At 39.0% G+C, this 15844-nt stretch overlaps 1 protein-coding gene across 1 annotated transcript in view; it reads left to right on the top strand.

Annotated features, from left to right (window-relative positions):
• The first annotated feature begins 700 nt into the window (after positions 1-700).
• LOC145768983 (alpha-1,3-mannosyl-glycoprotein 2-beta-N-acetylglucosaminyltransferase-like) overlaps positions 701-15844 on the top strand; it is a 28906-nt gene continuing 13762 nt past the window's right edge. The window contains exons 1-3 of the mRNA XM_082580583.1: positions 701-733; positions 1755-1922; positions 15413-15520. Coding sequence (XP_082436709.1) covers positions 701-733; positions 1755-1922; positions 15413-15520 — 309 coding nt within the window. The remainder of the gene's footprint in view (positions 734-1754; positions 1923-15412; positions 15521-15844) is intronic.

The following is a 15844-nucleotide window of genomic DNA, read 5'->3' as shown; positions in this document are numbered from 1 at the left end:
AAAGGTGTCCGACTGAAGCAAGCTGTTCAGCGGCCAATCACAAGCACATGTCGACCATAGGAACTTCGACACGCATCAACATACAGTCTTCGAACTTAGCACATTTTTACTTCAGCAGAAACGTTGCCGAGGCCAAACGACAAAAGTTGAAATTGCCTCGGCAATTGCTGTGAACGTTTGTTACCAAACAATTGTACCAAAACATGTAAAACGAGAAGCGAAAAATATACTAGAGTAATCTATCACGACCGCGCTGTTTGATTTGTTGTGATGTATTAACAGGGATCTCTGTGTAATAATACCAAAAGTACCGGTAGCGATAAAGCGAGCAACAACATACGCACGTCCCAGTAATTCACGTTAAATAACTCACAAGAGGAAAAGTAAGTTAATTTTGGATTGATTCAACGTTCGAGTCAGCACAAATCGATTTAATTTTCCCGGCGGCGGGTTCTATTGCGTAACAACAATGCCCAATAAGAAATTTACGTTTGTTTTACATTAATTCGACATCTAGCGACGTTGAACCATCATAAAATAACGTTAATTGCTCAACCAGGTACCGGTAACAAATTAATAGCTCCCTGGGAGAAGATTGCCTTGATTTACGTATACAGTATAGCTACACTAACATAATTTCGGCACAATTGAGATACTGCAAACAATACAAAGTCCGATTGATAAAAAACTAGCTGTCAGAATGGAATCTGTATCGAAGCACGAGGTTGATTCGGCGAGTGCCCTATTCGGCGAGAGCCCTTTTCGGTGAGTTCCCTATTCGGCGATTTTTTGAATTTTTTTTTTAAATTATTGGTTACCGTAGCCTAATTGTACAGTACCGTACCCGATAAAAAAAAAAAATTAAAAAAATTGCCGAATAGGGAACTCGCCAAAAAGGGCTCTCGCCGAATAGGGCACTCGCCGAATCGGACTAGCCGAATTGGGCTCGCCGAAACGGGCCATTCCGACATTTATATCAGGCCTCTAAGCTTCCGGAAGCTATGGTTCCCAATAATCATCAAATGACCTCCAAAACTACCATGCTGGTAGCCGGTAGGCCATGTTAGGTTACCGGCTTCCACAACCACAAGCTAACATTTTTCCCCTTGCATTGTATTTCATTTTTTTTCTCCATTTGTGTTCATATGTGATACTTTTTTCTCTTTACTCGTATAAATTTATAACATTTTTCTTTTCATTGGCATTCGTAACCCTTTTTCACAAACAAAGCAAAGTCTCTCACATGCTAACAAGAAATATTGCTGGTAAAAGTATAGCAAAAAGTCTGAACGCCAACCTACAAAAACTTGAAGACTAGCTCCTTGAAAAACAGTACATTTAAATACAATTGCAAATATGTTTCCAGGCCTTGTTTGCCTTTGTCTTACCTGAGGTAATGCAAAAACATGGCATCAATATTATTAAAAGATTTTTAAAAATACGAATTTTTAACAAAGTTTTTATTTGGCTGCTGAGTGCGAGAATTTAGCCGCTGGGAAGAACCTCTGGAAGATTATGCTTGGTCACTCGAAAAATAAAGGAGCTTAGAGGCCTGTGTATCTAAGTGAACAGTAATAGTATTTGTCTGATTGAGCCGAAATCAATACCTGAAGTTGGATAATTTCAATGACACCGATGCATTGGTATTTGGTATTAGCCTACTTGTACAATGTACATTGATCTATATTATTTGTACATTGGGGTATAAGATGTATAAAATATTGCTTTACAGTTCCAGTTTTTTCTAATTTAAGGTGGTGATTCCTGTTGTGGTTTTTGTTTACGATCGTCCATCGGTCACTCGTTGTCTTGATCTACTCATAAAATATCGCAAAGAAAAAGGAGCCGACTTTCCCATTGTAGTGAGCCAGGACGGCAACCATGCAGAGACGACGGAGGTCATTCGAACGTACAGCTCTCAGGTGAGAAAAATGTGCTTCAACAAAGCTTTAAGCTCAGAATCAAAACCTGCATATGAGAGGTTTAATTTGCAGTTTTGTAATCTTGAAGTGTATTGATAAACTTTTTTTAAAAAAGGAACGTTTAAAAAAACTGAGAAGATTTAAACATAACAAGATTTCAACAGATAAATCATACAGTTTAGTGAAGTTAGATACTCAGTGCCAAATGTGTGATGGAGCTGTGAGCTATCAGCTTTTTGCTTGTGGTAGTCATTAGTTCATCGGCTCGATCGCGTTTTTGTAAAGACCTACTGTAGTTCGGCACCACAAAGCAGAATTGACCAATTAGAAAACAGTCAGTTAATCACACTTCTCAAGAGGAGAAAATTTCGAGAACTTCTTCGACAATGAGTGGTATTTGTGCTTGAAGTAAAGTGCCAGACTCACAAGTGGGCAAGGTTTTTTTTTGCAGCTACAGGTAATGTTATGCAATTGCATGATGAACGGGGTGGCCCAACAAGTGTGGACTAAAATTCATACTAAATTTAAACACATTTCTCGACTACTAAATTATTTGTACTTATTACAGATTTATAGTATAGCCTAATCGTCCTACGACTACTACTACAGTATCATAGCCGATGCGGCCTTTGATGAACTAGATGCTCAGTTCGTAAATTCTTCCAATGTTCCCTTTGTCGTGCAGTGTCCCTAAGTGTTCTAGCTTGGCTGATTGATTTATTTTGATTTGATCTGATTGATTTATTAACTAATCATCCTAGATTTTCTGGAAAATTAAAGTTACACCCATTGCGAAGACATTAAATGAGATCTTTGAAACACATTGTCATGAGGGGCTATCACTGGCTGAGATTTTCAAGGTTTTGAAAGGGATTGTGAGTCAATGTGGTGTATAATGTAGTAAAATGTTTCAGAAAGACTGGTAGCTACTTACCAAAGGTCAAGAGCACCCCAGAGAGGCCCGAAAGAACTAAACAACTCATTAAACACATTAGGGTAAAGTTCCATCGGAATACTGTAAACAGCACCATTAAACTCGCTAAAGGGGCACATGTTAGCCATTCAACCATCCAGAGGGTGTTGGTAAGTGGAATGGCTCGTTTCGGTGAGTCTGATTCGGTGAGTCCGATCCCTATTCGGTGATTTTTTCAATATTTCTTTTTAAATTATTGGGTACCGTAGCCTAATTACACTGGTCAACAGCAAATTTTAATCGAGCTCGTGGTTGATTGATTCTAGAAGCATTTTGTGCGCTGATTTCAAAAATGTCTTTATTTTTTTCCTAGCACATCATGTTTTCTAGATATTCCAATTTTAAAATTTTGAAGACATGCCACATTTACAGGCAAGTAAAGCAGTTTTTTTATTCGCAAATTAAGTGTGACGTCATAATAAAACAATCATATCAACAATAAAACAATGATACGTCATAATCAAGCAAAGGGACAAAAATACTTATCCAAACTTGGAATCTGCTCGCCGGCCGGTTTCTCGTGATGAAACCATGTCGCCACCTTTACCTCCACAGGGAGGCCTAGATTCCATTGAAAATGATGGTGATGACGTCGCTTCATTAAGCGAACTCTCATCAACAAGTTCTGAGTATCAAGAAGAAGGCAGGCCACAGTTATTTTCCCAGGAGCACCTCAATGATTTGATTAGAGACCTTGGCCTTTCAAAGCAAAAGTCAGAAATCCTTGCGTCAAGATTAAAAGAGCGAAATCTGGTTGAGGAAGGTGTTGCAGTGAGCCATTACAGAAAACGAAACAAAGACCTCGCTGCTTTGTTTAAAGTTGATGGCCCCCTGTGCTTTTGTCATGATATTGAAGAACTTTTTCACAAATTGGGAGAAGTTCACAATCCTCATGAGTGGCGAGTTTTCGTCGATTCCTCGAAAAGAAGCCTGAAAGCTGTTCTTTTACATAACGGAAATGAAAAGCCATCCATTCCCATAGCACACTCGGTGCACCTAAAGGAATCTTATGAAAATATCGAAATTCTTCTCAATGCTATTAATTACAGGGATTATGAGTGGAGTATTTGTGGAGATCTGAAAATGATTGGAATCTTAATGGGGATGCAAGGGGGATTTACAAAGTACTGTTGTTTCTTGTGTCTGTGGGATAGTCGCACTACCAGAAAAAGGATTGGCCAACAAGAAGCTCCTACAATCCTGGAAGAGAAAGTGTCCAAAATGTCCCGCTAGTTAATCCTGACAAAATTTTTTTGCCGCCGTTACATATCAAACTCGGCTTGATGAACAATTTTGTGAAAGCAATGGGCAAATCAAATTCAAACGGTTTTCTGTACCTCTGTAAGAAATTTCCAAAACTAAGTCATGCAAAGCTTAAAGAAGGAATATTTGTTGGTCCACAGATTCGAGAAGTTTTAAAAGATACTGACTTTGAAAAATCACTCACTTCATCAGAATGTCGCGCATGGCAATCCTTTAAATGGTTATGCTCTAACTTTTTGGGAAATTTCAAGGCTGCTTCTTTCAGCAAAGGTGTTAAAAGGTTGCTCTCAACTTACAATGACATGGGCTGCCGCATGTCCCTCAAGATTCATTTTCTTCATTTCCACCTGGGCTTTTTCCCTGAGAACCTTGGTGCAGTGAGTGATGAACAAGGTGAAAGGTTTCACCAAGATATCCAAAGCATGGAAGCACGCTCTCAAGGGTTCTGGAACGAAAGGATGGTGGGTGATTACTGCTGGATGCTGCATCGCGATGATCCAACATGTACAGTTGTACAGTCTTTGATATCATGCTGAACGTTTTTCTTGTGGTTTGGTAATATAATATAGGGAGCTTAAAAACCTGACACTTCAGTATTGTGCTAGCTCAAGTATTTAGTATCTCAGACAAGGTTTAAGAGGCATTTTTTGCACTCTAGTGTCTATGCATACATATGCAACTAAATAGTGTTGAATCTGTAAAAGCAATGCACAAATCTGAAACACTCTGCTCTCTGAAGCTAATCTAAATTTGAAAATTGTAGCGACAAAATCGGTATTTGAACGCAATATTGACGTTTCTGGTCAAAAAATTTCAGACCAATAACTTTAAAACCTGATGTGCTAGAGCGAAACTAGCGCCAGATTTGAAATCAGCAGCAAATTGTGGTCTAAGAAAAGTTACTCCCATTCTCGATTAAAAAATTTTTTCAAATTTTGTTAACCTGTGTTATCATTGCCGTTTTAGGGTTAGGGGTTAGAGGTTAGGAACTCACCGAATTGGACTAACCGAATCGGACTCACCGAATCGGACTCACCGAATAGTAGCAGACCCGTTGGGATCTTAAGGTCAAGCCCAACATGATTACCAAATGACAACTTCATTATGATGCCACGAAAAAAAAAGGTTTGAAAAATCAAAGTTTTTCTGAATGAGCTCCTTGAGGGCACACACCACACATCTAAGATTTATATGTAAAAAGCCCTTGATTTGTATTAATAACACACACTAACAAGACAAAATATAATGTGATGGTTGCAATTATTTCTTCTCCACAAGCTGATCTAGGCGGGGTCCAACTGTGCTCACAGTGCATCGGAAATCGTATCCAGGAATTTCTAGCGATTTCGACTCTTAGTTTTGATGCACATCAAGGAAGAGAAACCCTGCTCAGTGCTCACACTCCCATGTACTTGGAAAAACTAACAGCTGTATAATAGCGTTACGAGCTAAAATCTTGTATGTAGAGGCCATGCTCAGCCAGAAGTTTATTGGAGAAAATTCCTTGTGCATTGTTTTTGTTTTCTCATCAGATTGAATGTCAATGATATCTTCTTGCTCTCCCGTTCCTACAGGTAGAAGAGATGGATTAACAGGGAATGGATTTGTGATGTATGCACAGCATGCCATGTCCGGTAAATAATGCGTTAATTCGGTTTCTTGCGTTTATTCGGACATTCGATTTCTTGACATAATTTATCATTGGATCGCCTTGAAGAGACGTTAGAAATCTAAACATTCCGTATTGCTTATTCTCCATGTTTTTCGTCCAGATGTCCAGCTTGCGAATAAATGCTTCCAGCTTGGAGATAAAATCTGAAATAGAACTGTTCGGTCCTTGGAAAAACAAGTTTTTGTTGTTAAGAGTTTTAAAAATATCTGACAAGTAAGCCAACCTCGAAATAGATGCATCATTTTTCAAATCGTTTTTAAACTCGGGATTTTTTTGTCTGCAAACTGCAAGCAACTTTTTCGTTTGAACCTTCTTTGCCACTTCAAGGGTCGAGGGACTCTGCCTTTTACTACCCTTGGGCAGTGGCTGCGACGCGGTCTAGATGTTAACAGTAACCTTCTTGCAGTCCCCCGTGTAAGTACAGCATCATAAAAATGCGAAACGAAGTCTGTCAAAACCGAACCTCGACCCGGAATCCTCAGCATGCAAGCAACTCATTCCTCAATTCAAAGACTTGTCTTATTTCCTCTTGAAAGCCAGCCTACCTCTGTGTGGTAAAGGAGAAATTTGTGATTGGAACCAAGATCTGCACAAAGCCTTGCCAACGATCATGTACAGGAGTCACACATCACTTATTAAGTTATTTACATTCAGTTGCTTAACACTGCCCGAGCCGACTACGCGAAATCACGTAGCATTGTGACACCCCATGATGTCACAACGCCCCAAAAGGGCTTACTGTGTCACCAATCTTGGGATTTGACAGGTTTTTTATTTTTTAACCCCAAAAACGATTTTATACCCATTGATCCCCTTTAAAAATCGACTCCAAATCGCGAAATTTATTGGGGTAAAAATAAACACCTCAATAATAATCTACACAAACATTTGGAGGCTCCAGTCTTTGTTGCATCAAGTAGCCTCACAACATAGTACTCACAATGTAACATTTAAACATTCATACTACCTATCACTAAAACGGAGCAAAAACCTTTAAAGGGATAGTAAAGGAAAAACCTGACTTGGCAATTTTCCACGTTCTTTGTGTTTAACATGCTACCATAATACAATTTTCAATAAAATTTTGCCCCATTGCAGTCTGATCAGCATTCCGCGCCCGCTTTTGTCAGAGCTTTCAAAACTAGAATGGTCGTGAGCAGCGAAGCGTGTGACTGTACAGTCTACGTCACTATAGGCGAGCAATCAGTTGATCGCGCAATAGTTGTTACTGCAGGCGATTTAACTGCAGGCTATGTATGTATGAACATCAAAACAGCAGATTTCAACATCAAAACATCAGATCTGATGTTAGTGTTAAAGTGGCTTTTGTTATTGCTGTCGATAGTGACGTATTCTCGAGCAGTGTTTGCACTTTTTGGTCATTTTGAAAAAAAATAAAAATAAATGAAACATTGAACTTTGGGCCTTGCCAGCGCCATTGAAAACAATTTTTTTTCGGTAATTCTTTTTGAAATGTATTTTTGAATGTTCAGTTTACGCATTTTAATGCTTAATTCCCGTTTGAAAATTTCATTTACCATGCCTTTAATAAATTCCTCCAAACCTTTTTTTGCACCCTTTGCTGGCCATATTTACTCTATTTAACATATTTCTTCTTTGTCAAATCCGATCTTTTTCCTCTACCCCTCAAAGTATTCACCAGAAACTACTTAAACAGAAACTAAAAAAAGTTGAGTGAATATCTACTCATTTTTAGATGTAAAATGGTAAGTGTTTTTTTACCCCAATACCCCCACTGTTTTTTTTACCCCCTTGACTATTATTGAAGAAACACTAACAGTAAATCAGTAATAATTGATTGATTGAATCTTTATCCTCGGACTAGGAAAGCTTCTTGCAGAGCTTATTCCTGGCAGTTTCGCATACTTGTAGTGGCTTTGAATTACTGACGCAGGCCCGGTCACCGAGATTAACAGAGTGAAGTTTCCGATTGTTGAAGTCTTGTTGCCGGAGAATTATTGCATCCATTACGTGCCGGTGAATGGAGAGCAGTCCTTAACGTGCATTGCTCAAGCGCACACCCCGAGAGTCGAACCAGCACGGCGCTTGATCTGGAAGCTTCTTTGTTCCAGAAGTCACACGCTAACCGGTGTCCGACGTTTTTGTTTTACAAACAACTGTTTACGAACAACTGTTTTACGAACAATTTACCTATAACCCGCTAACCAACTGAGCTATCGGGGCTATAATTTGATTTTTCCCAAAAAATGAGGATATTTAAATTGTTCCTTTGGCCAGAAAGCTTCATAACCACTCTGCTGAAGCAACACTTCACCTCCAAGTCATTAAATGCAAGTTTATAAGTTCCTCTACTAGATTTGGATCAGCATTGTTTGCATCAGCCTGGAATGGATTTGCAACCTACTCTAGTATCTTTATTATCTGATCACTAAATCTTCTTTCAATGTTTAAAGATGAGAGGAGTAGCAGTCTACATTAGTTTCTGGCAAATGAATCATTGGTTTGGTTTTCCTGTAAGATTTTTAAGCTAGGAAACTGATTTAAGTCTAACTTTAGTAAACAATTTTTTTGGAAATCTAATTTTCTAATAAATGCCATTAATTAATGGAACACATTTTGGTTCATTGTGATTTAATGTTGACCTCATTTAATTGCAATTGAAAATATCAGACTAATAACCATTGTCTGCTTTTCCGTTTACTAAATCTGCTCACTTTCTGATCCCATGGTATAAATCTAAAGAAATCATTAACAGAATCATAGAGGTCATAAAAGTGTTGTAGACAGTTTCTTTTTGAAAGCCACCACACATCTGTATGTAGCAAGAGCCGCTCAAATTCTATTTCATTTTTCAAAGTTGGTGAAATGTGCAGTCATTTAATGAATGTGCTTTGATCTTATTCACAGAGCTATACATTAATTTAGATCTAGTAAAACTATTAAAGCAAATTTGCAGTGAGACAAAAATCGTTGCACCTTCTGGATTTTACACCCCCCTGAGTATTTCTGCCACTCTAAAAGTCAATAGCACCTCCTAAGGGGGTGGTAGCGCTCAGGTCATGAACCATTGCTCTACAACAGTCTACACTTACTTGGGAAGCAGTACCGGCAGCCAGTCTTCTTCTATCGAGTCTTCTAAAGTTCGTTGATACACTACAGATTGACACATTCTTCCGCAATGGAGTTATACACTGACATGTCCCACCTACTGCACCGGGTGGCAAGCCGAGAGCAAACAAGAAGGTGGTCTGCTGTTTGGGGCTCGGTGCCACAGATACATGCAACTGGGCCCGTGTGGTAGCCCCACTCCACCATTGCAGACTTAGTGCGTCCAACACCGGTCCATTACTTAAGTCTTGTTTTTTCTTTTGTTGAGGTTAGTGGCTGAACGTGTGTTAGGAAGCTTTTTCTTGATTTCAACCGGGTTAATGCAGCAGTTTGTCCATATAGAGGATGTTTTTCATCACATGTTTGTTTTAGCCTTTCAGATTGACTGTTAACGTCTCTTCTTATGTGTGGCGGTGCTATACCAGCAAGCAGATAAAGTTTGTTGGTATTTGTGGGCTTCAGACATCCAGTAATAAGATGACAAGAATGATTGACTACCGAGTTAAGCTTCGATGAGTGACAGTACCTGTTCCAAACAGGGCATGCATATTCTGCTGTGGAGTAGCACAAAGCCAATGCGGTCATTCTGAGGATTTGTGGATTACCGGTAGTGCCCCACCCAGAGTTGGTAAAATTCCTCAGGATATTGTTTCTGGTGTTAATCTTAGCCTTTGTGTTTTCAATGTGCTTTTTGTAGCTGAGAGGCTTTTGTAGCCAGTGTCACTCCAAAGTAGACAGGGTTAGGGCAATGCTCCAGCTCTGCTCCCGACCAGGAGATTTTGAGGGTCCTTGTAGCTTCTCTGTTTTTTAGGTGGAAAGAACACACCTGTGTCTTTGAAGGGTTAGCTTTGAGGTGATTGTTGGTGTGATATTGTGTTAACTCCTCGAGCGACTTTGTGAGGTTTTGTTCTACAGCAACAAAGGTCTTTTCTTGTGATGTTATGCAAAGATCATCGGCGTATATAAACCGCTTAGTGTGTTGATCTATCGGCTGATCGTTGGTGTATATGTTATACAGTAATGGTTCTAGAACACTTCCTTGAGGAAGTCCATTCCGTTGATGATGCCAGCGGCTTGTTTTTGAATTCAGGATAACTTGGAATCGTCTGTTGTGGGGTAACGTTGCTATAAGCTTTGTGACTGCAGCATTAGCGTGGATCATAAAAAACGAATTTTTAGGTTCAGCTTAGTGCATCTGCCAAAAGATGCAGTTTGGGCTATCTTTTACATTGGTACTTGAAAAAACATTTTTTGACCTCGTTTGACCCCTATCCAAGAGCTCTCTAGTGACCGCCAAGGCAAAATTCCTTAAATCGGATATAATTTTTTTCTAGTGGGTGCAGGCTTGTGGTTTTGGTGTCTATCCCCACTAAATCAAGTCTTGGGAAGTCATTTCTGCAGTCTAAAATCATCTATGGGCTAGCAAAATGACATCAGAGCCTTTATTCAGCAAAAATCCTTGAAAAAGTTGGAAATTTATTGTGTTTTTTTTTAAAAAGGGCAAAGAAAAACAAATTCATAATGCTTCAAAAGGTATTGCTGTTAATACATTGAAGCAAACATATAAAAGCAAACAATTACCGTATGAAGTTAATTGCAAAAATGCTGCCTTTAATTTTTGCATCCAATTAATTATCTATAGCATTACAGTAATGGACACAAAATGCATGACAACGGGTTCAGGCAAAATCAGTACCATATGTTAGTGTTTTGTTGAGGAGCTTATATCAAATCCTGCAGACATATCTTTCTTAAAAGGAATGATGACAGACAGGACAGCCACAATAGCCAGATTTGACTCTATTTCATTCGCACGAGTCAGAAGGAAAGTAGGATTCTTAGTGCAGAAAAACAACAAAAACACTCTAAAAAAGAAACGCAAAAACTGCTTCTACTGTAGCTCTTAAGATAAGGAACTTCTCTGGTCAGCTTGTTTACATCACATCGGTGAAATTGTTGTGTCACATATCTTTGAAGATTTAATGCTAGAGGTTTTAAAATTACCAGAAATGAGGATCTTCAAGAGACCGCAAGAACTGGGATCCTATTCTACAGTGGCCAACTGCTAAGTACACTGGATATCAACAGCTTTCCAATCACAACACACGATCTCATTCAGAACCTCAGAGATGACGTTGCACAAAGCAAATACAATTACAAGTTCATTTGAGGCAACTATAAATAACTTATGAACTTGTGCATTGCTTATATCAGTCCTAGTCTACAAAATGTGAAATTCTACCGTCCTGGGGCCACACACAAGGCCAGATGGATGGCCAAATTGATTCATTCCTATCAATTGGTGCTACTGGAAAATCAAAAAGCTAAGTTACCTAAGTGAACTATCACATCAGTTTCACAAGTGGCTGAACTGAAAGATCTCATGAATTTTATTTCACTCATCTACTGTATATATTGGCTTCGGTGTAGTGTTGCTGTAGATGCTCCTTGGAACTGTTTGACTATGTACAAGAACATTCTCAGATATGGAGCAGTGCATAAGTTGATATCAGATGCTGCTGAACGTAGCTTCAAACGTCAATTTTGGTATCTCTCTGCTGAGATGGTACCACTGGACTGGCACTGTTCAGCTCTGAAGTTCAGAAGGAGGAAAACATCAGATGGCTGATGAACTTATACATGTAAAACCTACAGATACACCAGCAGATCGGTTTGGCACTGGCTAGCTACGGGAAACCACGTTTTCCATCAGAAATCAATCTAGAATCAAAACTGACAGATTTTATCACAAAGGAGTCTCGGTTCTTTTTCTCTGTTTTAGAGATAAATGATGATTTTCTTCTTTTATCAGTAGAGAAATGGTCTGAATCAGAGTCGTACCAGGAAGCTGTTTACAATGTGGCTGAGCATGGAGTTAAACTGAGCACCAATTATCTACATAGTGTCAGAAACGAAGAACACTATCAAAACACTTTACAAATAGTGGAACCTAGCAGAAAAGACACACCTAATTTAAGAAAGAGAAAAACCTAATATCCTCTTGCACAGATTAGACTAGTCGATCACATTGCCTTCTGTGACAAAGTGTGTTAGGGTTACTGTATACACACAGATTCAATACCAGGCTTTCATGTAGCAGACTTACTAGCCTATTGGTAACTTTCTATGTGTATTTGATCTATTTCCAGTGCGAAATTAGAATTTTAGACCACTTTCGCTCACTGGAGCTGTATTTTTAGCTATTCCAACGCGTAAAAAATGTGAATTCACAGACAACTCGTATAGACAAGCATATTCTTTTAATTCCTTGTACGATAGATAGCCGAACAGGCAAAAGTTTTATGCATATTATTTTGTTGAAACATACATACAAATTCTGCTGAGAAGCGTGAAAATACCGGTAATTCAATAGTTACTTAATGGCAAACCTGAAAATTTGAATGGGATGGTGGCCCACATAAACGTGCCCCAATTCTACTGATTTTTGGACCAGCAAAGATTCTTGGCTAGTGGAACAATCTCACAAATCTACAAGTCAATAGTACAAAAAAAGTGAAAAAAACAAGGGGGTTGTGTGCACACTACCCAGGATGTGTTCAATGGGATGCTTATTCAGAAGCCAAATGCAAGTTTTGCCTTTATTAAACATCATATTATAAACTCAATTAAGTTAAGTGTGATCAGATATTTACAAACATTGAAATACACAATATCTAAAGCTGTAATAAATGCAATAGTGAAGTTTACACTATCAAATAAATATGTATGCAACATGCAGCTGCACTAACGTATGCTTCTGTAGCCTATTGGACCTCATATCACCTCAACCACCTCATTGGACTAGAGGCCAGTTTGCACACAAATGGTCACATCCTAGTGTGTTTTACCTAGGTTACACTTTTTTTAGTATTTCATCCATAAAACTGCCCGAAATATCTAAAAATGCCATGTCTTTCCAATAAAATGCTTTTTTAGAGCAAAAATGTCATTATGCAATTTTGGCTGCCCATGCATCAGTTTAGACTGCAGAAGTGTCTTCCTGAGACTTGATTTAGTGGGGTTAGACACCAAAATCATTAGCCTACACCCACTAGAAAAAGTATTATGGCTAATTTAAGGAATTTTGGCTTGGCGGCCACTAGAGCGCTCTTGGATAGGGGTCAAACGGGGTCAAAAAATGTTTTTTCAAGTACCAATGTAAAAGATAGCCCAAACTGCATCTTTTGGCAGATGCACTAAGCTGAACACAAAAATTCGTTTTTTTTTATCCACCCTATGCAGCATCTTTGGACACCTGCAAGATATTTTTCAGCAGAAGACGATGGTTAACTGTGTCATAAGCCGAAGATAAGTCAACAAATGCAGCACCAGTAATCATACCTTTCTGGAATCCGTCTTCAATATGTTGCGTTAGACACAGCAATTGACCTGTTGTTGACTTTCCAGGTCGAAACCCAGGTTGTTGGGGAATTAGGTGTGGTTCAACAGAAGGTGATAGTCGGCCAAGAATTAACCTCTCGAACAATTTGTAAAGGTGACACAGTAAAGAAATTGGTCTGAAGCTTTTTGCTAGAGATGGATCTTTTCCAGGTTTCAGAAGAGCAATGATCCGTGCTTTCAACCAGATCTTTGGGATGTGTTTCTTTGTCATGTAACAATTGAACAGTTTTAGAAGCCACTTTCTAGCCAAAGGACCAAAATGTTTTATTCAGTGAAAATGCCGTCTAGTCCAATAGCTTTGCCATTTTTGAGAGTATCAATACCTGCCTTAAGTTTGTTTGGTGAGAAGGGTGTTGTTAAACCAGTATTTTCAGTATATTCCACATTCTTGATTTTTGGTCTGGGGATTTTCTTTGTTGACTTACCATTTTCTAGCAGCTGGTGGGCAACTTTATTAGCCGTGATAGGATAGTGTTGCTGTTTTGGTTTTGATGGGTCATTACTTAATTTTCGTATTAGACTCCATGCCTTCTTGCTATTTTTCGACATATCCGTTGCTTCGTTGGTGTTTTGCCATTTTCGTTGCCGTTCTTCAGAGGTGGAGATCATCAGGAGTTCGCCAGTAAGGATGGTAGCTTCCGCAACAGGGTCTTCTTCAATCAGTTGTTGGTACTTTTGTAACAGCTTGTCACTTTCACAGTTTAGACCGGGAATATATTTTGAGCTGCATCCGCATGGGATGTTTCTCTTGGCCATCTGGTGCACAAGATTGGCAAATAATTCATAATTTCCTGGTGCTGGGTCAACTGATTTTATTTTGTTTTAAAGTTCTTCTGTGAAGCATGCCCAGTTTGCCTTTTGAAAGTTGAAGCGTCGTTGAAAAGGAACACTTGATGGTGAAATTGCGGCGGAGATGCTTATGCTGATTGGACGGTGTTGTGTTCTTGGGATAGCATTCAAGACTGTTTTCTTACACATTCCTGCAATTCTATGACTTGAAAATGCAATATCGGGGTTGTAACCAGATTTCCATCTTCTGCTATTGAAGGAGCGGGGCTGTTTAGCGTCATGTATTAGGCTGAGTTGGTAATTTTCAGCCCATAATTCAACAGCTTCACCATCAAGGTTTGTTTCACTGTATCCCCACTGGGTGCTATGGCTGTTAAAATCACCAATCACTACTTGTGGTTTCTCTAGTTAAGAAAGGAGGAAGTTCAAATTGAGTAGGTGGCGGTTTGTAAATGGAGGTGATGTTGACATTGAGTGAGCTCAACAGACAGCGCTTCGATGTCCTTCAGGTTGAGATTTGATGTTGATTGCACAACCAGTCCTTCTCTGACAAACATGGCGCTGCCATGTTTTTCATGCGGCCTTTCAATGACATTTTTCATGCCTTCCACCTGAGATCTTGGATCGTTTTCCCCTCGGTGAGTGTCTTGAAGGCAGAGAACATCACAGTTGTGGTCTCTGCACAATTTAGAAATCAGAGCTTGCTTGGGTGCGGATACCCCTTCAGCGTTGAGAAATATTATGGTCAACGTTGTGACGTTGGCCTCTCTTCTTGCATCTAGGGGTCTTCATATCAGTTGATAGTGTAATCTCTCTTTAGAAGTTTTAGTATAATTCGCAGCTACTACTGTGTAGTGTGCTGACAGGGATCGCGACATGAACGCTTCTACTATGATCCCCCGGTAGCCAGTAGGTTACACTTAAATACCACTGCAAATATGTTTCAGGGCCTTGTTGTGTTGTGCTTACTTAAATGAACACAAAACCACAATACTAATTAACAGACTTTTAAAAATACAAAGTTGTAACGGATTTTTATATATTTTGGGTGCCCAGAAAGAGCTTTGGTTGCCATGCTTGCATTGCTTTGTCGCCGGAAGAATAAAGGCGCATAAAAGCCTGCTACATAATTATATCTACAGCTCGCTGTGGAACGAATGATTAATGGTAAAGCTGATTTGATCTGATTGGCCATGTTAATACAGCATCCATTACACCTTGTATTACAAGACTGCCACCAATAGTTTTGTTTTTGGCAGCCGCTGTTCAAACAAATTTTAAAGTTTTGTGTTTTCTTTCCAGATCACACACATACGACATCCTGATAAACATATATCCGTCCCGACCAATCACAAGAAGTTCCTTGGTTATTACAAAATCTCTTCTCATTACAAATGGGCAATATCGGAGGTTGTTATATTGTTATGGCGTTTTTATTATTATTTATTAAGTAGGCTAACTAATTTGACTGACTAATGTGACTATGCTTTGGTATAATGATATTACGTATACGATGTTTGTTTTGCCTTGCATTACTGTAATTAGTAAGCTGTTGGTGTTAGATTGTTAGATCTTTTTTTCAATTGATCCATTGATCAATCTATTTTATTGAGAAGCACCACCCTTTGTCAAGTTTCAGCACAACGTATTTCGCATCAAATGATAACTTGCCATGGATTCTTCTGAGGCGAGAAACATTTATCGAATTTATTGCAAGTTACAGTTATCCCTAAC

This window comes from Aplidium turbinatum, chromosome 4 (genome assembly GCF_918807975.1).
Source record: "Aplidium turbinatum chromosome 4, kaAplTurb1.1, whole genome shotgun sequence".
NCBI classification, from domain to species: Eukaryota; Metazoa; Chordata; class Ascidiacea; order Aplousobranchia; family Polyclinidae; genus Aplidium; species Aplidium turbinatum.
The sequence above is the reverse complement of the archived record's forward strand: the minus strand, read 5'-3'. Positions and strand labels throughout refer to the sequence as shown.